The 22,259-nt window shown below is 39.0% G+C and overlaps 2 protein-coding genes and 6 non-coding genes across 8 annotated transcripts; all 8 read left to right on the forward strand.

Moving 5' to 3' along the window:
• The first annotated feature begins 134 nt into the window (after positions 1–134).
• On the forward strand, positions 135–6,384 carry RPL4 (ribosomal protein L4). Its single transcript, XM_072402606.1, has 10 exons — positions 135–261; positions 2,207–2,378; positions 2,974–3,080; positions 3,307–3,445; positions 3,930–4,054; positions 4,844–4,973; positions 5,086–5,242; positions 5,605–5,688; positions 5,895–6,015; positions 6,245–6,384. The coding sequence occupies exons 1-10, from the start codon at positions 259–261 to the stop codon at positions 6,323–6,325; spliced, it is 1,119 nt and encodes a 372-aa protein (XP_072258707.1). The 5' UTR covers positions 135–258; the 3' UTR covers positions 6,326–6,384.
• On the forward strand, positions 2,015–2,114 carry LOC140325082 (small nucleolar RNA SNORD16). Its single transcript, XR_011919664.1, has one exon. It is a non-coding gene; the product is annotated as a small nucleolar RNA SNORD16 (small nucleolar RNA).
• On the forward strand, positions 2,830–2,899 carry LOC140325070 (small nucleolar RNA SNORD18). Its single transcript, XR_011919653.1, has one exon. It is a non-coding gene; the product is annotated as a small nucleolar RNA SNORD18 (small nucleolar RNA).
• Positions 3,116–3,216, forward strand: LOC140325081 (small nucleolar RNA SNORD16). The gene has a single exon (XR_011919663.1). It is a non-coding gene; the product is annotated as a small nucleolar RNA SNORD16 (small nucleolar RNA).
• Positions 3,506–3,574, forward strand: LOC140325069 (small nucleolar RNA SNORD18). Its single transcript, XR_011919652.1, has one exon. It is a non-coding gene; the product is annotated as a small nucleolar RNA SNORD18 (small nucleolar RNA).
• LOC140325071 (small nucleolar RNA SNORD18) lies at positions 5,450–5,517 on the forward strand. Its single transcript, XR_011919654.1, has one exon. It is a non-coding gene; the product is annotated as a small nucleolar RNA SNORD18 (small nucleolar RNA).
• On the forward strand, positions 5,751–5,822 carry LOC140325072 (small nucleolar RNA SNORD18). The gene has a single exon (XR_011919655.1). It is a non-coding gene; the product is annotated as a small nucleolar RNA SNORD18 (small nucleolar RNA).
• A 7,950-nt stretch (positions 6,385–14,334) lies between the features above and the next one.
• On the forward strand, positions 14,335–20,329 carry SNAPC5 (small nuclear RNA activating complex polypeptide 5). Its single transcript, XM_072402609.1, has 3 exons — positions 14,335–14,540; positions 15,558–15,632; positions 18,401–20,329. The coding sequence occupies exons 1-3, from the start codon at positions 14,451–14,453 to the stop codon at positions 18,521–18,523; spliced, it is 288 nt and encodes a 95-aa protein (XP_072258710.1). The 5' UTR covers positions 14,335–14,450; the 3' UTR covers positions 18,524–20,329.
• Positions 20,330–22,259: the final 1,930 nt, after the last annotated feature.

The following is a 22,259-nucleotide window of genomic DNA, read 5'->3' on the forward strand; positions in this document are numbered from 1 at the left end:
AAAGTACAGACAGGGAATCGGCGATTTATTTTAGCTCGAAAGCTATATATCCTGGTAAAGGATGATAACGGAACGCTATATTTAATTACTGACTTGTATTTCTAGGTGTCAGCGGGTTTATAATGCCAATATAGTGTGAATGTAGTGCGCAGGCGCCGCGCCTCATTTCGGCGGGGGGATATAGTGCCGCGTTGCCGTGTCTCCTCCCTTTTCTCTCTGTGGCCGCCATCAAGCAGCAGCCAGGAGCCGGCGGTCAGCATGGTGAGACGGGGAGAACGGGTGGCAATGTCTGTCAGCGGTCGTAGAAACGGGCTCCGGGGTCTGTAGGGTGTGTAGTCTCTGGTTTTGTAGCGTCCTTTTTCTTTAGTTTTACGTAGTGTGCTCTGGAAGCTAGGCCCGAGCCACGCATGTGGTAAGGCCGGCTGTCCTCCATGCTTCTACTTACACTGAGTCAGGCCGCACTCATACTCCATGCAGCCACGCTTATACTTCATTCATCTTCACGGCTTAGGAGGCCCCCATACTGCAATCTGCTTTCATTATATTTGTATAGGCCGCAATCATACTCCATGCAGCTTTCCCTATTCACTGAGGCCTTTCTTATATTCCGTTCTACTTTACCTTCTCCACGTACGCACATATATACGTACATACTCCATGCAGCTTTCCCTCTTCTCTGAGGCTGTATTTATATTTCATTCTACCCTACCTTCATTATATACATATTCCATACAGCTTTCCCTATTCAGAGGCTGTATTCATATTCCATTCTATCTTGCTTTCCCTTTACATACGCCATGCTGATTCCCCTATTCACTGATCCTGATCGATTCTAACTTTCTCTCTCCATATACATACTCCATGCAGCTTCCCCTATTCACTTACACTGATCTATTCCATTCTACCTTTTCTCTCACATACTCCATGCAGCTTTCCCTATAAACTGAGGCTGTTCCTATATTCCATTCTACCTTACTTTCTCCATATACACATACTCCATGCAGCCTTCCACAAACAGAGGCTGTTCCCCCATTCCATTCTATTTTTCTTTCCCTTTACATATTCTATTCTGCTTTCTTTATACATGGAAGTCTGTTCTATAGAATTCTATCTCCCTTTTCCTTCATATACACTCATACTCCATGCAGCTTTCCCTATACATGGGGCCCTTTCTCATTCCTTTCCCTTAATGTACCTATATATATATATTTATGCAATTCATGCTGCTTCTCCTTTAAAGCCCAGATTATATTCCATCATACCTTACCAATCCCATATACACATACTCCATGCTGCTTTCATTACTGTGATTGTAGCTGTGCACAAAGGCTTCAAATTGTTCCTGCACTCCATGCTGTTGGTCCTGTGCACAGATAAGGGTTGTCTGATTTATAGTAGGGAATCCCAATTGCAATATTACCTCCTGACTTCTTTGTGGAATATTGAGGTTTCATAATCTTGTATAACTCACATGGCTGGATTGATACCTAATATTGTACAGTCCTGTGTTAAATCTTGGCACTATAATCTATCTGGTTTCCTACATCATCAGAAACATACAATCATTTCCTTCTGCTATTTACGAAACAAGGTCTTACAAACAGAAATCTGTAGCATGAGCAATCAGGATGCTGCACATGTGAAGGTAGCACATGGGCCCTATGCTCACATGACCTATTAACATACACCTTTCATTTAGCAGACTTGTGTAATGTGGGATTTTTGTAGCTCCTATTGTGTAGAATTCCTAAACTTTATCCATATTGTGATCTCTATCAGGTAAACACAGTTTATAGAAACAATGAAATGACACTGTACAGACTGTATCTCTATTTTTTTGCCATTAGCTGATTGCATTGTTCACAGTAATGATAGAAATGTACACAAACTATCAGGATTTTTCTAATGTGCTTTATTCTCTAGGTGCCTGGTAACCGAGCAGTACACTGCTTGTGTTAGAAATAGTTTCTTTTTTGTTTTATACATATTAGTTTTTTTATTCCCTATCTTCCAATGCAATGATGGTGTAATTTGCGCCTTACCTGGTATTAAGCGGACAGTTGCCTGCTGTCATTATGCTAATACTCTGGCTTGATGATATTTGAGTCTGAGCATTTGGTGTTAAGTGAGTTTTTTTGCTGTTGTTGTTGCATGCCCATGTCTAACACGTCTTTTTTTTTTTGTTTTCTTTAATTTTCATCCCCAGGCCTGCGCTCGTCCTTTGATAACGGTGTACTCCGAAAAGGGGGAATCATCTGGCAAAAATGTCACTATGCCAGCAGTGTTCAAGGCTCCTATACGCCCAGATATAGTCAACTTTGTTCACACAAACCTGCGCAAGAACAACAGGCAGCCATATGCAGTGAGCGAGCTTGCTGGTATGTGATCAGATGAGCGGTGTTTTTGTAGAATTAATGCTGGTTAGTTTGTTTGCAAATGACAATACAGACAGTGACACAGGAAGAAGACCCAGGACCGTGCTCAGAGGAGCTTACAATCTAAGAAGAGTGGAAGGTCACACACTTGTTTTGATTCACTAGCTGTCTAGAAAACAGGCTTAGCCGCAGTTCTTGAAAGTTCTACTTGGGTTTTAATTTACACTGTTACATAGTCTGTGAGATATTTGGTGCCAATTTTGTATTCCAGGAGAGGCTCCATCTCCTACTTCTGAGGTAGTGCTGTGACTAGAAATGATCCCAATTAGCAAGAAGGTGGTAAAGTGGTCCCAATTTTACAAGGTGGTAAATAGGCTGAGCTTAGGGGTGTACAAAGTGCTCTGTGGTTCATCTTAGGAAGAAAATAGTGTTTTTTGGGGGGGGGAAAGGTTTTTGTACATGATGATCTTCACTTCATTGGTCCGTGTTTCTGAAACTAATGATTGTCAAGAAGTTCTGATAAAAACCTTCCAATAACTGTTAGAGGATGAAGTGATTTATTTATTACTGTGCTGATGTTGTTTCTCTTCATTTTCAGGTCACCAGACCAGTGCTGAATCATGGGGAACTGGCAGGGCTGTTGCCCGTATTCCCCGTGTCCGTGGTGGTGGAACTCACCGTTCCGGCCAGGGTGCTTTTGGAAACGTATCCTTTAAATTGTTTGCTTGGGATTTGTAACTTGCTGTGATGTTGTAATTTGCGCCTTACACCTCACTTGGCGACAGTTGCCTGCTGTCATCATGCCGGTGGGGTTGGTTGATTATAATCTCAATTCTGAGCAAGATAAAAAAAAGTCTTGGTACATTTTTGAAAGCGGAAGCTTTTTTCCTTTACAGTTACAAATTATATTCCTTAATAAGGATCTGTTTAGATGTGCCGAGGTGGGCGTATGTTTGCTCCAACAAAGACCTGGAGACGCTGGCACCGTAGAGTCAATGTAACCCAGAAGAGATATGCTGTTTGCTCTGCATTGGCTGCTTCAGCCCTGCCTGCACTTGTAATGTCTAAAGGTAAGTAGCAATTGGGTGGCAAGCAACACTTGTTAAGCTTTGAGTTGTATCTATGTAATCTGCATATGATGATTTCCACTTCTGGTCCGTGTTTATGAAACCTGTGATTTCTGTGGAAGTTCTGATGAGTCGTCTATAATTAGAATTGTGTTCCTTTGTATAACTTTATTGTAACTACCAGATTCCTTTAGACTGCCCCTGCATCTTTTTAGTGGGAGATTTTTCCACGTCCTGAGAATGGTTACCCTCAGTTAAGCCAAGGCAACAGATTTGGGTTTATATAACTACATTTTAACAAGTACACATCCAGCAAATTGTTTCCCATATATCACAAGACAGAAGTATAGTCTTCTATTACATGGCAAGTGCATTTGAAAACTAGAATGTTTTAAATTTAGAATTGCAAGGTTGCCAAAATGTAATTAATTTATGGTTCTAAATCTCTTTGTAATGTGTTCTGTATATCACATTTTGTAACACTTAGGTCACCGCATTGAGGAGATCCCAGAGGTTCCATTGGTAGTTGAAGACAAAATTGAAGGCTACAAGAAGACAAAGGAGGCTGTTCTGCTGCTGAAGAAGCTGAAAGCATGGAATGACATCAAGAAGGTAAGAAGCTCATAGGGAGCCTCTGGGTAGTTTCTGTACTATTATATATTTGGAAGCAATATTCTAGGCTTATGGTTTAAATCTAGGAAACTAGGTTAGGCTGTACCTTACCCCTCCCTTTTAATTATATTGAAAACCCCCAAAAAATTAATCACAAGTGTCAACATTATACCCAGAGCTGTATAATAAAGTCTAACAGTATATTCAACATCCATCCCCCCCAAATAATAAGATTGTAATAAAAACAGGAATTTTCCCAGTCTTTGTGTGTCATTTCATGCAGTTATTGCACTAACTTCTTGCAAAGTGTTAAAGAAATAAAATTCAGATGCATGGTCTTCGTACTGGCTACCTCAACTATTCACAATAGGCTCAACTCAAACCTGGAGAGGTTAGGAATATGGTATTGCTAAATATACACCAGAATTACATGTGTAAGGTGTTCTGCCACTTCACTCTACAAAGCATCACATTTTTGGTCAGGCACATGACAACGGAAATAGTGATGTAAGCATTTTTAATGGGTGTGAATTACTGGATTTGCCAGTTCTTGGTGAATCTGCATTTTTCCAATGCAGTACAAAGTATTTTAGTTGGCTGCACCTTAATTCACATTGGTGGGGGGTAAACAATCAAAAACAATATAATCTAGATTTGACAATATTTAGTGTGTTCCTCTAGCTTCACACTTGATTATGTCCAACTTCTTAGACTTTAACAATATAGATTGTATCAGTTTGTGTAGGCACAATCATGCAGTTGATCCTAAACTAGCACTTATTTTTTTAGGTCTATGCTTCTCAACGTATGCGGGCTGGTAAGGGTAAAATGAGGAACCGCCGACGCATCCAGCGCAAAGGACCTTGTGTCATTTACAATGAAGATAATGGCATCGTCAAAGCCTTCAGAAATATCCCAGGTATATATAGTCTGTCAAAGCAAAAACCAGCTTCAGTAATACTGAACTTTTGTCTGAATTTAGACTTGTCATTGAACTTTTCCACACAGCTAATAGGAATGCTATCTTTTAGGCATTACGCTCCTTAACGTAAGCAAACTGAACCTTTTGAGGCTGGCACCAGGTGGTCATGTTGGGCGGTTCTGCATTTGGACAGAAAGTGCCTTCCGCAAGTTAGATGCCCTTTACGGCACATGGCGCAAACCAGCATCCCTGAAGGCAAACTACAAGTGAGTATTTGCCTTATTGTGGCAGTAAATGTGGGGTGGCACAGGAAATTATTGCAAATTAGATTTGTCTTCCCTTAAGCAACATGTAATGGTTTACTTTATCACATCATTACCTATTATGTCAATGAGGAGGAAAAAATGGAAGTTGGTAAAAAAAAAAATTATACATGGCGAAAAAACCTAGTTTTGCAAAGAGAATTTCTGCTGTAGATATGATGAATTCCACTTCTGGTCCGTGTTTATGAATACCTGATTTTTATGGAAGTTCTGAACTACAGTGCATTGCCTTCAATCCTGTCATGGGTGAATGTTCTGTGGACTAACTTATTTGTTCTAACAAAGGTGTGTTCTTTCTTTCACAGCCTCCCCATGCACAAAATGACAAACACAGATCTGAGCAGAATCTTGAAGAGTCCAGAGATCCAGAAGGCTCTGCGTGCTCCTATGTAAGTAGTTTTTTCCTATTATAGGATAAAACTGTTCAAAGGTCCTGCTTACCTCACTCGTTTCTTAATGATGAATTCCACTTCATTGGTCCGTGTTTATGAAACTCTGTGACATTAATTGAAGGTCTGATTAAATTAATTCTGGTTACCTGATAAAGTTCAGGCATTAAAAAAAAGTACTGAGTGTTTATATTTACAACTTGCAGTAAGAAGGTGAAGCGCAGAGAACTCAAGAAGAACCCAATGAAGAACTTGAGAATCATGATGAGGCTGAATCCATATGCAAAGACTGCCAAACGCAATGCTATCCTGCGCCAGTCTGAGAACGTAAGTGTAATATTACTACCACCCAAGCATTCCCTTCCTTTATTCGTGGTGAGACACTGTTCATTTAAGATGAATGCTTTTTTTTTTTTAATGGGTGTTTCTAGGGGATTAAAGTTTGAATAGATTAATCACCATTTTACAGGATTGTCTACTAATTTCTGAGCCAATGTCATGCATTTCAGCCATCTGCATATTGGAGTCTTATATTTTTACCTTTATTCTTTTGCAGATTAAGAAAAAACAAGAAAGAAAGGAAAAGAGGGCAGCAGCTTCCACAGCAGCCGCCCCTGCAGCAGCCAAGGCATCTTAAATGTTTCTCTTGGAGGTTCAGCACTTTCGAGTTGCAAATAAAATGCTGTTTAATATAAATTACTGGTGTTGCTGGACATTTATTGTGACCTTACATGGTGTTGTAAAGAACATATTTGATTTATTTAATACATATTGTTTAGGGTTGTTGTGTGTTTTTTTATTTTTTTTTTCTCCATGTTTTGCCTTTTACGGTGAAATTTAGTTTGGTATTCACTCATTTTGTGTACAGACTTGTCAAAACTGTCCTGTGGTAATTGATGCTGATAAATATTTCTGACATTCCATAGCTTACCTGGATGTGTTAGTGTAGACAGATCATACAAACATCAAAAAACCATTACACAATATTTTACAATCATATTGTGGTGAAATTGGACATTTAAAGCAAAATGCTCATTGATGTACATTGAGTTTAATAAATAAACTTTAATAAATGTATTCAGTGGCACTACCCAGATATTGGCATCCGCTATCTTGAAATGATGTGATAAATGCGCACATTTACATAATATCCTTTCATGTGATAATATATTTGACATCTTTAGTGATGCCCAACCCATCTCATAAATCCTCAACACATTTTTTTATATATAGATTTATTAGAGGATAAACAGAATAGAGTGCTTTTATAACTCCACAATCTTAATGCAGCATATTACCACTATTTAGGAACGCTAGGCATCCCTCTAAATCACAAACCAATAGGACGACTTTGTGAACAAATATCATGTATATCAGAGGCCAGGCTTCACTATTGAGGAAACAATTTGGGAAAACTGTTACCTCCTATAGTGATCAATGCAAACTGCATGGATAGCAATCCCGCAACAGCATGCATCCACCGAACAAAATGGCATGGCTTGGAATATATAAGCATTTCATCCCATACTGTCGTATGATGTACTGAAAGTAATCCAAACAATATTCAAGGGGAATGCCACCATTCTCTTAATGGAGTGGTAACAGGAAGAATATGGTAAATGGGGTACAGTTGGCGACTGGTTGCATCAATGGCCATTGACTCCCAAATGGGTTGTGTTCACGCTCTAGATCCTGTTAGAAGAGGTATACCTAATTTGATGTCAAATAAACCATATGTAATTCTTGTTGCCTGGCTTCTCCATTGTGAGCTTTTGGTTTGCAATGTAACTCTGGAACATCGTTGATCTTGTGTAATCAATAGGATCAACCCCACATCTATACATTATATTACAAAATTGTGTTCCAACATATCTACATAATTTGCCACACTACACCAATTATTGCAAGTAAAGATCTTTATTGCACATAAGTATGACCTAATGTCCAGCCTTATAATACTATGCATACTGTAAAGGTGCTAAATCAACACCATTAGGCCCTGGTGGTTTTGTTTTAAGCTATTGGATCCAACATGTCTGACTTAAAAAATTATTTTCAAATCTCTCTCTGAAGTTCTCATGTACTTTGTCCAAAGCAACAAAACCTTTGCATTTATGATGTTTAGCAACCTGTATACTTACAGGTGTGGTTATTTCCCCCATAAGTTATGAAATGTGTGTTGTAATTTCTTTTATGAAATTTCCTTTGGTCTTTCCCATATAAAAGCATTGGCATTTCATTAAAAACGCTACAGCGGATGTATCACAGTTTCCATTTTTGTGAATCTGAATCCCTTTGTTATCCTGGTTGTTACTCCAGGCACAATTTGGCATTCCAAAAATGTGGCAATAGTCCAGGCCCTTATGATGGTTTCTAACCCATTTATCCCTCAAAGATGTCCCCTAAATTGGTGTTATTTACCAACCGTTTAGTATGGGAACCTTCTGACAGGAGAGGCCAATAATTGAAAGAAATTTCTTTAAGTTAAGAGTGTGGGTAGAGATTACCTTCAATTTCTGTGAACTCAATGCTGTTTTTGCTAAACGGCAATTCCTCAAAAGATCTTGTTATAGATTTCTGTTTTTTTAAGAAATTCCTTACTGTATCCTCTTCTCTGTAACCTTGCGTTAGGATACCTCACTTATTGGCGGAGCCATTTTGTCTCGGCTGTAAGTACCGATGTTACGGAATTCTCTGAAACAAAAAAAAAAAAAAGAGGGACACCACTGGCATGTAAAATAGTATTCCTTGATGTGGGTTATTTAAATGTTGTACCAAACGCTATATTTTCTTGAATAAAGATTTCTAAGAATGGAATACATGGTCATGGTAAACCTAAGATTGTAAGTGTTACATTGAAGTACAAATTGTTCCAATTCTTCAATAGTGGCAGTCCATATAATGATGATGTAATATATATCTTCACCAGGTCAAATGTGTTGTAACAATTGTGAATATTCCTTGTTGGTAACCAGGTCCCTGTCCTACCCTTCTAGGTACAGGTTAGTGTGTGGGGCCACAACGGATGACCTTTGCTACCTGCTGTCTCTGGAGGTAGGAGTATTGTTAAATATGAATAGTATATTTTACCCAGAAACATAAAGTAAAGATAGAATGAAGTCATCAAAGGGGGCTGGTTGTAGTTTTTCTAGCAAGAATCTTTTTACAGTTCCATGTCCTTAAAAATGGGTATGTAGAGACTAAGTAAAGGGCCTCACCATCTATTGTGACAAGTAATGCCCCTCAAGGTGTTTCCAAATCTTCAGGTAGTTGTAGCAGTTCTAATTAATTCACATAAATATGAGGCTTAACACACAGGCCTTAAATCGGAATGAGACCCATGATACTTATCTGACCCAGTTCCATTGCAGGACGCCACCATCCTCTTCTGAAGATGATCTTGGTCCATTTTGATTGGCTGTTCTGAGCTAACCATTGCGCAGTCGCCTGGGAGTTCATTCCTAGCACATGCAGGGGAAGCCAGGATTACTGGTTATCCTTACAATAGCCAAAGCATACAGGCAGGTAGGAGGGATTATTGCAGAATGAACATCAACTGTCCCTTTCTGCAATAATGACATGCATGATCGTGAAGTGGATATGTATACTATTTTACATGCATTTGGATCATCTTCTATCGTTGATGCCAATTATCAGAAATTCGCCAAATGGATGTTTCAAGTTTAGAAACTCAGAGCATGTCATTGTAGGCTGCCTGAATTAGATCATAATATTCCTGGCTACATCTTCTGATAATAGAACTTCTTACCACTCTGTATTGTCCAGAATGTTAAGACCCATAGTCAATGTTCATTATAAACACATTTCCCACTTTTTCAAATGGCTTATTGGTCACTCTGTGTTTGTTTTGTAATTGTATGACTGCCTGCCTTTGCTTCTGCATCATATTGTCTAAAAAAATAGTTTGTTCTATTTCCTTACATACAGGGTGACCAAGTTATAAATAGTATCTCCTGTACTATTTCAATTATTTTTCTTGGAAAGTAAGTTACAAAAGTAAGAAATTCTAGAACATGTAGATTAAATATGCAAATAAATATACATGAAAGAAGAAAACCCAGGGAAGAGAGGAGAATGGGGGATTTACAAAAATAGGAGGTGTTCAGTCTGCCATAAAGACAGTAAGTGAAAGTTTACACCCTTTCCAATAATATACAGTAATATCTAACAAAGTAGGTCATTACATATTCTATAAACCAGAAAGGCAAAGAAACAAAGGAGAACATGAAGAAAAGGGAATATGAAGGGAAGAGAAGGTGAGGGTCTTACTATTGAGTATATCTGTTTAACTAAGATATAAAATCCATGGGTCCCATGTTTTAAAAACATGGGCATTTTTTTCTTAACCATACGGTTCAATTTGTTATTGTACAATCCAATAAGATAGAGGCAGGCTTCCAATAGTGTGAAAATGTGATGTGTGCTGCTAAAAAATATAAGCAAATAAAAGTAACATAGGTCTAGGGATCAATTTGGGGATAGATACAATTTCATCAGCGAAACTAGGTAATCCAGCAAACCTGGAATGGATTTCTTAAAAACCATTTGCTTTTTGTTAAAAAAAAAAAATCAATCCTTGACAAGATCCATTCTAGGTTTGCTGGATCACCCATCATCACTGATAAAAGTGTATCCTCTCCAGCCCTATTTATTTTCTTAGATTGATTTGAGTGATTGAGTAAACACCATTATAAATCCTAGTCCTAAATTTACATTCTTCAGGACATTGCCACCAAACGTGGAGAACTGTGCCCACATGACCACAACCTTGAAAACGGAGGAGAGAGAAAGGAGGATTCAATTTATGAAGGTCTATGGGTCCATAACTCATGGACCTTATTGAAGTTTTATAAATTGCTTCAATAAGGGCAGGTAAAGAACTAGTCAAAAACATTCCTAAATCTGTCCCCCAATGAGACATATAGGAAACTTTTTGAGATGAGTCAAATAAAGACTAATATAATACAGAGATTCTAACCCTGGAAGTTTCTAAAGATTTGCAAGACTGTTCAAAGGAAAAGTTGTCATTTTGCTTGTTGTTATTAAAACACACATTGCCCTACTTCTGAATGCAGCTTGTCCTATTTAAGTAGATTTATATAGGCTGCTGTTGCTATTCCGGCACTTAAGCACCATTTATGAGTTGCTAATACGGAAAAAGTGTAAATTTTTATCCAACCATCCATTCTTTGCTTTAAGTCATGAGTGCAGCTGGGGTTGGTTGATGATACTTTATAGTGATCCCTTTATAATGAAGGGCAATACTGTATACATTCAATAAGATCATTTGCATCTGGACTTATTTCAGAAAAGTGCCAAGTGTTTCTGGATTCTCTGATATTTGTACACTGTAATAAAAGTAAAATCTGCCTGCAGAGTTATTGATCATCAAGAGGCTGCACTAGTTTTGTGAATTTTGAGACATAAAAGTTCTATAATAAAATATTACCTAATTATCATAAGGACATCCTGGAGGCACTGCAACCTAGTATCAGCAAAATAATATTAGGGGCTTGATGAAACCGCTAAAACTTTTTGTATACTGTCCTTTAACTGGATTTTTAAGCAAGCACAGAAAGAAGGAGAAAGCATAGCATATCAGATATTAACAAAGCAGTCCAGGAGCTCACAAAGCCATCTAGGTATGGTGAACTACAGTGCTTTCTGATGTATGAATGACCAATTTACATTCCTTGTAGATCCATACACCAAAGAAATGAGCCATGGGCTGTCCGAGTCACTAAGCAGTCCGCATCAGGGGCTGTAAAGACAAAGTAATGCTATTTCTTTCAAGAAGTAGAGTCAAAGGCTACGTACACGGGTGCAATAATTGTCATTGTAAAGAATCTTTCATGATCCTTTCTAATGACAAATGACTGCGCGATGCATGAACGACTGTTGTACATACAGCACCATTCTGCTCTATGGAGAGGGCAGGGGGAGATTGAGGGGGTAGCACCCCCCTGCACTCTCTCACCTTTACTTTCATTACAATCGTCCCACGCCTGGCATCTGTGGATCCGTCAGGACGGCCATCTGGATAACGAGCCAGATTCTTGTCCGATATCAGCCCTTAGTCGATTATTGGACGAGAATCATCTAATGTGTGTACGTAACCAAATCTACACCACAACCTACTGGTGCCAAAAGTTGCCTAAAATATAGAATATCTGTCATTTTTTAACGAATAGCCAAAGATTTCACGTAACAAAGGTGCAATATGGCAAAAGATTGCCTTGGTCACTAGACAAGAATTGGCAAGTGATAAGAAAACTGCTTCTGTCAAATGGTAGCTGAAAATGTAGCTTAGTTTACATATAAGTATAAAAATGGTAAATTGCAAATCATCAATAATAAACCTCTCTGCCCATTTTATTTTTCAGCTGCTGTATTATATGAAACTGAAAAAAACAAATGGGCAGCATGGTAGCTCAGAGGTAAGTGCTCTGGCCTTTGCGACGCTAGGTCCCAGGTTTGAATCTCAGCCAGGGCTCTATCTGCATGGAGTTTGCAGTATTCTCCTGTTTCCTCCCACATTCCAAAAGCATGTAGTTAGGTAATTTGTCTCCCCCCAAAAAAAATTGCCCTTAGACTGTATTAAAGACATATGACTAAGGTAGGGACATTAGATTGTGAGCCCCTTTGAGGGACAAATGACTATGGACTTTGTACAGCGCTGTGTAATATGATGGTGCTATATAAATAATGTGTGATAACAAATACAGCTCTAATGTTTATGTTCACACTGACCATGAGGCTGCGATGTGGTTATAGCTTCCTCGTGCCAATGAACAGCTTTCTCGGAGAAGAGCCTACAAATGGCTTCTGACTGTAAAAGCTCCATAGAAAATGAATTGGGTGGCTGTCAGACATTGGTTATATATGAACCATCCCTGTGGTGAGTGACCCAGCGGATGGCAAGGTTCCAGCTTACAGGAGCAGTTACGGGTCGTTCGATCCCAAAGCAGATCTGAGCCATCTGTTACTAGCTGATATGAAATAAAACAAAAAAATGTTATTGGGGTAAATATTCACATGAACCAGGTCATTCAATAAAACACAAATCAGTATTTGTAATACAGAATGTCCAATCTTCACTCTACATAGAAAAAAGGGAGTTCTTTCTTCCACCAGGTACAGTTCAAACCCGAAGACCTCTGACGCTAAATTATTATTATTATTAAACAGGATTTATATAGCTCCAACATATTACGTAGTGCTGTACATTAAATAGGGGTTGCAAATGACAGACAGATACAAACAATGACACAGGAAGAGAAAAGGACCCTGCCCCGAAGAGCTTACAATCTAGGAGGTGGGAGAGGTATCACACAACTGGAGGGGGGATATGACTTCCTCACATCAACCAGAAAAGTTTCAACTCTGTTTCAAGCAGTCTTAGTAGAAACTCCCCAATTCTGAAATGTTACAGGGTTTTTCAGTGGTTTTGTAAATCACCATTATATCATTGCACAGCTTGGGGATAAGATCTGCTGCACAATTATATGTTTACCAAATACATCAATTACCATGGATTGTAAAGGAGGTGAATTTCTCAGTCAAAATGTGATGGGAAAAACATTACCATAAATATGGTTCAGTATTCTAAATTTTTTTTACATTGAGGAACCCTTGAAATCATCCTTTAGTTGTAGGGAACCCTTAAAATGAATATAATTTATAAGACATTGTGTGATCAGTAAGTTCTAATTTAGATGTAATTAAGACTAAGGCAGTGTACACACATCAGATAGTTGTCTTAAGAGAAAATGTGACACATGTGACATGAAGTCATTCATCAATTTGCCATGACAGATTGATGAAGGTCATTGTATACGTCTTTAGAGGAGAGCACAGCAGGGTGCTGCCTGTTCGCCTTCCCCCTCTCCTCCCCATAGAATAGTATGGTGCTGTGTGTACAACACTTGTTCATTCTTCTGAAATAGGAATGATTGTTTTCAGGGGCAGTGATCATATGAATGTACATACCCTAAGACCCTGTTATATAATGAGGGGGTGGAAGGAATACCCCCTCACATTAGGGGCCATATAAAAAAGTGCCCCACCCATGCACTAGGGGTCAGTGGAAAGAATGCCCCTCTTACAATATGAGCCTTATTTATTAAAGCTCTCTGAGGCTGGAGAGGATACACTTTCATCAGTGAACATGGGTGATCCAGCAAACCTGGCAATTATTTTTTTAAAAAGGTATTTGCTATTTGATAGCAAATGTTTTCAATCCTAGATCAGATCTATTCCAAGTTTGCTGGATCACCCAAGTTCACTGATGAAAGTGTATCCTTTCCAGTCTAGAAGAGGTGGTCAGTGCTGTGAAGCCACTGTTGGGTAGATGATATGCTGTTAATTACTAATCCAAGAAGCCTGTAAGAAAAAAAAAAGTTATAAAGACTCGGAACAAAAAAAAATTGATTTTTGTTTTATTATTTGAATTAAAAGCATGCAGTTTGCTTGGGTATAGATGCAGGTGTTAATATATGCAACCAGTAGGTGGCGCTTCTCTCAATCCACAGGCCAAACATACCCTTATATGGCACGTTATAAACCAGCGCCAGCAGTAAACATGGCGGCTGAGCCGTCAGCTGTTGACGCTCAATATTTACATCACGGGATTCCGCGCGGAGAGATGACGGCTGAGTAGTCGTGACAGGTGTAGGGAGAGTGCAGGGGTCGGTTCCTGGGGAATGAGGCGGCCGAGGCGGTGATCCGGTGCACAGAGCACGATGCTGAGTCGTCTGCAGGAGCTGAAGAAGGAGGAGGAGACTCTGCTGAAGATCAAAGCGGCCCTGCATGAGCAGCTCAACAGGTTAAAGGTCAGAGGGCAGCAGGGGGAGGGAAATGTATGGGATTGTTCATAATAACAAAGCAGGGCAGTCTGTGCTAAAATGAAGAGATTTCACCCTTCATATTTGATTTATTCTTAGTATATATAAATCAGCTTACCAGACCTTCCTGTCCTATAGTGACAACGTTTACACAAGTACCATGTCTGGAGGAGCAGTGTTGTCACAATCTATACATGAGTGGGAGGGGATCCATACACACATTACACACATAGTACATGCCGAGTGCAATCAGAAATCCAGCAATGCAGACTACAAAACATTTTGAAATGGTAGAATACAGAATAGACAAGTAACATGGAGAATGGGGGCCCCATACAGACATCAGATGATTGTTACCATCCTTTATGATCATTTCCAGTAACAGATAAATGAATGAGCACTGTACATTCAGCACTGCTCTGCTCTATAGAGAAGGGAGGCAGAGCTGCACCCCACTGTGCACTCCTGTGGAATTTCTGTACCTGATCAATCGGTCATCTTTCTGTTGTGGCTGATTGATGATCAATGTCAGGGGACCATTGAACAGATCTTCACCCAAGATGAGCAAAACTATTTGTCTAAAATGACAATGATCTGATGTGTGTATATAGCTTAAGGAACTTCAATCATTTCATTGCATTTCTGCTGATCTTTCCTGTTCATTACTTTTAGATTTCTAGAACTGCTCCTGTTTCTGCATTCATTTTATTCATCTTCTCCCCCCCATGCACTTGTCACCCCTTTCCTGATATCTCCTCCATTGCCTGGTTTCTCTTGTCACTCTATGACTATTCCTGACTATGACTATTTGCTTCATTTATTTGTAGTAACATGAATTTAGATTGTAAGCACTTCGGGGCAGGGTCCTCTCTTCCTCCTGTGCCACTCTCTGTACCTGTCTGTCATTTGCAACCCCTATTTATTGTACAGCGCTGCTTAATATGTTGGCGCTATATAAATACTGCTGTTTGTTGGCTGAGTGTAATGTGACTGTTCATCTTTCAGGTTGAGGAGCTGGCTCTTCAGTCTATGATAAATGCCGGAGAAGACCAGGATCACATTGAAGACCAGCCCCAGGCGGTGAGTTTCTGATTTGGTGCAGCTAACATTGAACGCTGCAACCAAACATAACCCCAACCCGGGAGATTGAAAGTATCCAGCTTTAGACTGCAATCTGTTCTCAATGGCCGATCTTCAAAACTCAATATAGTCAACTATATAACACTTTCATTTCTTTTGGCAAATTTCTCCTAGCATTCAGTTCATTGACTTCCAGTGCTGCTACATTAAACAGAACTAAAGTGAAAATAAAAAAGTCACTTACCTTTACTTTCGCAGAAATCTCTGGAGCTTCCATATATATATATATATATATTCCATGTTGTCCTGGTTTCATGCTTCATTTTGGCATAAAGTGCCGGGCTGTTTTTTTTTTCTTCTTGTGCCCCCTGCCTTGAGATTGGGTGATGTATGCTGCTTTATTTACGCGTGAGATCAGCACCTTTCTTTTTTCAATAACTGAAGATCCCCTCCTGCGCATGTCAGATCTCAGGCATTTACAGAAGCAGTAGCCTGAAGCCTTCTGGTATTCGTGAAGCATGTATCCCAGGAGGCTCTGTGCCCTGGAGGGGCTTTGCCTTTTGTTTTGGCGAGGTAAAGAAGGATTGGAAGCGCAGAGCTTTTTCCTCAATGAAGTAAAAAAAATTGCAAGTGCAGTGAGATCTTCACTCTTCCCCCCCATTTACAGCAGGCTACATCACATGACCTCGCGCCTGTGCAATGCCAGGTGAGGTGAAGTAGGCAAAAGCCGGAAGATCAAAAAAAAATATGGCCGCACTTGGAGCTTTCTCTGCTCTTGAACGAAGGCAGATTAAAGGGTGGCGCGAAACCTGATCCAGGAAAGCTCCGGAGGTTTTGAGGGATCTGCAGATTTAAGGTTTTTTTTTTTTTTTTTACTTGTGCTTTAAAGGATGCTGAAATGCACAAAACACATGATAAAATACCACATGATAATAGACTGAAAGGCCAGTTTAGCTTGGTTTGGGATATTTTAAAGCAGACATAGCACGTTGAGATGTAAGCAGCCTTTGCTTATCTATCAGAATACTGATTGATGGGTGTAAAGCTGATATTTTGGTGACTGTAATCTCAGCCATACCTATACCAAGCATGCAGATAACTGTGTGTCAGTGAGCTGAACAGCTGAGCTGCATCCTTATTCCAGGTCAGTTATTCAGAAAGTAAAAAAATGCCAAGGATCAAAACACTAACCAGGCAAACTATATTATAGAACCAGGTCAGAAATGACAATTTCCATATTCTCTCAGTGGAACTAAAGTTAAAAAAAAAAAACAAAAAACACACACACTTACTTTAATACCGCAGATCCCTCGATGGAGCTGGACATTTCCTCGATCCAGTCCCACACCGTTCTGGAAATCTTTGTTGTCGGGGTGCTGCCATCTTCTGTCTTCTTGCTATGTCACCCTATCTCGCACTGCTGTAAAGGGGGGAAAAAACGGACCCAATCTCACTGCGCATGCGATAGGGCGGCATCTTTTCCCCCTGGAATAAATGGCCCTTCTGTGCATGCATGAGATGCAAGACGTAGGTATCCTAGGAAGCTCTCCCATTCAGTCTTGGATGGCCGCAGCTGCAACTTTTTCAAAAATCAATTACATTTTTACTTTATAAATAATGGTTGTCTACCCTTTTATGTAAAGTAAAAATTTGAGTTTTAAAATCACTCCTTAAAGATTGATGATTGATGGCCACTGATTCTTCTTTAAGGTTCAAAGTGGTTTAAAAATGGGGAACTGCATTGTAACTTCAAATGAAACTGCCAAGTTCTGCTGAAAACAATGCTTAAACTTTACAATACTTTCAGTTTCTACAAATGTGAGTTTATGTATCAAATGATCTTCCCTTAAACACTCGCCACCATGCTAAGGATTTCAGACGTCTGAACCTTATTCTGATCTTTTTTTCACAATCATATGCTAGTAAGACATGCTGACATTTCATTTTTATTGGGAACACTAAACTTGCTTGTTGAGTAGAATAGGTTTCAGACTTCCTAATAAATGATTTGTATATATATTCCCAGAAATGTTAGTTGTCATCTCAAGGGATTGTATATTTGCCATTGATGTCATTACTTTAGCAATCCTAATTCTTATTTTGGAGAAATCTGATCAATCCAAATGCATTTTATTTATTCACAAAGAGCTGATTGCAACAGCTAAGGAAACCTGATAGAATGAAAGTATAAAAGCAGCAATCATTGGCTTGGTTGGTGCTGTCTCTAGGATTCATTCTGTCCTCATTTTATCCCAACCCAAGCCAATGAATTCTCAACCCCTGCCCAGCATGTGTTTGTCTTGACCCGGAAGATCAGGATGACTGCTGGTGCCTGTCCCTGTAAAAACATGGAGATTAGCGCTTCTCCTTTCAGTTCTGGGGTTCCAAGTGCAAATCTCGACCAGGACACTAAATGGCGTTTTCAGTTTCTCCTCAAGGTTTCCTCTGGGCACTCCGGTTCCTCCCCCCCACACCTTCAAAAACATGCAGTTAGGTTAATTGACTTCCCCAGAAATTGACCTGGGTGCATTTGGAAAATAAGCACTATGGAAGACAGAACAGTACTAATAATAATAATTTTTTATGGATAATTAAATAAACAAGTTAATTTTAGATTCCATATTTCTCTCTGGCATTTCAACCTGTAGGAAATATCTGGATTTTAGGTAGTATGCACTAGTTTTCCAAATCTTGAACCCCAAAATAAAATGTGTTTATTTTTGGCACCAGCCAGTGACTGACCATTTCATTTCTTTGTTACCCTGCAGGATGCTAAGAATGTGGATGACGAAACTGTGATCAATCAAACTCAGCTGCAGCTGGATGCACTGAATTATAAGGATGAGGAGATGGAGGAAGAGGAAGAAGAGGAGGAGGATTCAGACACCTAGTGCACCGCAGGAGGCCTATCCAAGGACGCAGTGCCCTCTCCCACCCTGTTAATGTCTTACATTAGTTGCATGCATTGCATTTGTTCCAGGCTCTACCTATTAGAAGATTTCCTGCTGCACGGCAGTTACAGGGTTGATGATGCCAGTGGGCAGAGCCTCCAGTATGTGTGAATAACTCTTCTACAAGCTTATCATACTGTCAGAAGGACTGCTGACAGAGCCAAGTGCACTGAACCTTCTATGTAGCTGTGTACAAAGTGAGCATTGAGAGGGAGTTTGTGATAAAGAGTGGCAATCGTCTTTGCAAACTTTGCTTAAACCGGAATCTCATGGGTTAATAATACTCATTCCTGGTCAACTAGTTCCTAATTATAACCAAGCACTTAAAGCACAATTATGTAGCATAGAATATTGTCTGAGGCATGCGATTGAGTGCCGGTGTGGCCTTAGCTTACCCTAGGGGTAAAGAGCTGTATTCCCATTTGTTCTAAGGTAACGGCTTACCCTAGAATAAGTTGGGGACAGGTAAGCGCTTGCATTTTAGGGTAAGGGGTCACCCCTAACATAAGCTTGGGATAGTTAGGCACTTGCAGCTAGGGCATGCAGCCGACCGCATTAAACAGCAGCCGCATGGCTCAACGGGAAACTTTTTGTAGTTACTGCCTGTCATTTTGTTGAATATGACCACAGTTAAAGACCAACTTCAGCCTAAAGAGATTTCTGCTAACTTCTAATGACACCGGCAAAGATATTACATTACAGTACATAGGAGCAAGAAGGCTTTGAAGAGTGTTTTGATTGTGATCTTGTACACATTTATAATAACCTAAAACTCATTTTTTTATAGCTACAATCCAATAATCATTTAACTAAAAGTGAATCTTAACCTCCAAACTGGAATATATTGTAGCTTTCCTGACCCTAGATGTGGTGGCTGCATTAGGCCCCTTTTTTCAGGCTTTGCTTTCCTTATTTTTACATGGCCAACCTACAAATAACACACTTTGGGCTCTATTTATAAAAAAAGGTAATCAGACATTCTATCAGGCTTTCCCATGTGGAAATCTTAGGTGCATATGTAATTGATTGCAACATGGGAATGTTTAATTGAATGTCAGACTCCCTGGTTTTATAAATAAAGCCCTTTGTGTTGCCTCTATGGTGGCTACACTCATTCGCTGTTTTTATGGAGGAAGATGTCACTGGACAGCTCTACTAATTTGTCTTTCACTTAACATCTCCATTACATGGGAGGGGGGATTACAAGTTTAGAAGGAAAATAAAGTGGGTTGTGTTTCCTCCTTAGCTCTCAGGAGGTAAGTTTTCTTTCATTCTGCCAGGGTCATCAGGTATTTCTGTATTTGCTTAAAATATTACTTAACCTGAAAATAAAACTAATGCAGCCACCGCATCTAAGGACTGATAAGCTGCAATATTTTTCAAAATGTTGTTCATGAGCTTTGATATCCAAGGACAGCTTCTGTACTTCTCTAGAAAAGTCACCAGATATTTGTTTATGCACTGGAAATTGAAAAATGATCTCCCTGCAGGTTTACAAAGTCTTGTGTGCAGGCATTGTATTGTATGTATTATTTGGAATTTTGGTTACTATGGGCAATGGAGTTCTTTGATGTAATTTCGTGCAGTATATAATATTAACTGCTGTGACTACTTTGGCCCAGAATTGATGTGGAACCTCAACGCACACTTATATCAAAGACTGATATATTAGTATTACTGACTTAGGTATTTTTTTTTATTATTATTTATGCAAGCATTTTAAATAAACTTTAAGTAATAAGGGGATATGTTTATTTTTGGTGTCTTTTGCTGTTATACTTCATTATCATTCAGACCAGTGCTCCATATGTGTTCATGATTCATGCTACACAGTGGCAACTCATGGGCCATGCACAGCTGCCTAGTCTGATGTGTTATTTTAGGGCAGACCATTCCATAACATATAAAGAAATACACACATGTACATTTGTCTTTGTACAAATACCTCAAACTCCACCAGCAGGATCCTGGATTATTTTATTTTATTTATTTTTTTTTATTGCTGATGACTTTCCTGCTTTAAAATCCAAATCAGTCCTGCCCAGCTCTTCTTGGTGAATCACAGAACATCTTCCTCTTTCATTAAATCTCTATAACAAGGTAAGGTGTTCTATAGTCCTGCATAGGTGAATTAGGACAGGTAACACTGCTTGGAATTCCAATGCTAACTGTATATTTTTTTTGCCCAGATAGACTTTAAACTGCTTTCCCTACAGGTGCCCACACATTTCAGCAGTCACAGTCTTGGGTTTTCATTTAGTAGGTTTTCTTTTAATAATGAACATTTGTTTGTTGTATATAAAAATATACAGGGCTAAACAGATTGCATACCTGGCTTGGATCAGTTCAGGGTTCATGTTGGCTTTAACACATAATCTAGAGGGGTCAACGTCTACACAGACATTGCTAGGATACATGTTACCATATTCACCATTGGCCATCCCAGCTCAGACTGTACATTTGCAGATAAACTGCTTCTGGACACAGAAAAGCTAAAGGCATTTTAATAACCTGAAATGGAAGGTTCTTTCACTCTTTGTAGTGAGGGCTACAGCCACCTTTTATGAATATTAGATTAGCAAACTACCCCTGAAGAAGCCAATCTTGGTGAAACGTGTTGGGTCAAGCCAGACCAAAACGGTTGTATTCTTTGAACATGTTAGGAATTCTCTGTCTAGCACGAATATTTCAATCCTGTGAAATTGTAACAGGACTGCTGATATGATATAATTATGTATGAAACAATCATATATCAGTATATAATTAATGTTTGAAAACAATACTAGCCTCTTTCTTTTTTGTCTTTTTGCTAAAGGCATTTTAAACTCCATGTTGACCTGCTTTACAGACCAGGCCATATAAAAGAAGGAATTTCACTTAATGCAAAAATTTAGACAAATTTTAAAATTCTCACTTTCAGCCCAGTGGTAAATTTTAAAAATTATACATCTTGTATGACAGTGAAAAAGTACCAAATGGAGTCACCATGTTTTACAGAATGACAAAAGATTTTGTAACCCACTTGTATATCAAATTCAATCAAAGGTACCACACCCCAAACTAATTAGTAAAGGGTAAATATTTGTTAGTCCAGTTTAGAAGGAAAGCAAAGCAGGACTACCTAAATTGTAAGGAGAAAACTATTAATTACAAAAAAATTTAAAAATCCTATTAAACGTATAAATTTGCACATAGACCATGATAATATAAAATCAATCATATAGATAAATTGCTTTGTTCAAACAATGTCTTCTGATGCTTTTAACAAGGATGAGTCACCAAGAGGAGTGCATAATGATTATGATTGTTACCATCACTGAAAAGGACAGGAATTATTACTTTAAATAAACTCTACACGTTTCGCAGATCTGGTCTGCTGCATCAGGAGTTAGATATCACCCACTTTTCAAAAGTACAATACCATTGTTGACCAAAACCAGGATAGCAATACAAATAGTTTTGCTGGTTGGTATAAATCTTCATAAGAATTCCAAAACTTGGAGGATATATATGGTTGTTTAAAGTATTTGACTGCTCTGTAAGGAAGCAGTACTTTATATGCATGGAAATCTTTTTGAATCTACCTTCTTGGAAGCTGCTTGGTTGAACTTGGGCTTATCAAAAGTCAAGAAAATTTGTCCTAACTACCTGGAACTTTGCCCTAAATACTTTAAAC

This window comes from Pyxicephalus adspersus, chromosome 2 (assembly GCF_032062135.1).
Source record: "Pyxicephalus adspersus chromosome 2, UCB_Pads_2.0, whole genome shotgun sequence".
NCBI lineage: Eukaryota > Metazoa > Chordata > Amphibia > Anura > Pyxicephalidae > Pyxicephalus > Pyxicephalus adspersus.

Coding starts and splice junctions, on each gene's coding strand:
- RPL4 (XM_072402606.1), top strand. Junction 2,379..2,973: donor TGCAGTGAGCGAGCTTGCTG/GTATGTGATCAG, acceptor CTTCATTTTCAG/GTCACCAGACCAGTGCTGAA. Junction 6,016..6,244: donor TCCTGCGCCAGTCTGAGAAC/GTAAGTGTAATA, acceptor ATTCTTTTGCAG/ATTAAGAAAAAACAAGAAAG.
- SNAPC5 (XM_072402609.1), top strand. CDS start 14,451: ATGCTGAGTCGTCTGCAGGAGCTGAAGAAGGAGGAGGAGACTCTGCTG. Junction 14,541..15,557: donor AGCAGCTCAACAGGTTAAAG/GTCAGAGGGCAG, acceptor TTCATCTTTCAG/GTTGAGGAGCTGGCTCTTCA. Junction 15,633..18,400: donor TTGAAGACCAGCCCCAGGCG/GTGAGTTTCTGA, acceptor GTTACCCTGCAG/GATGCTAAGAATGTGGATGA.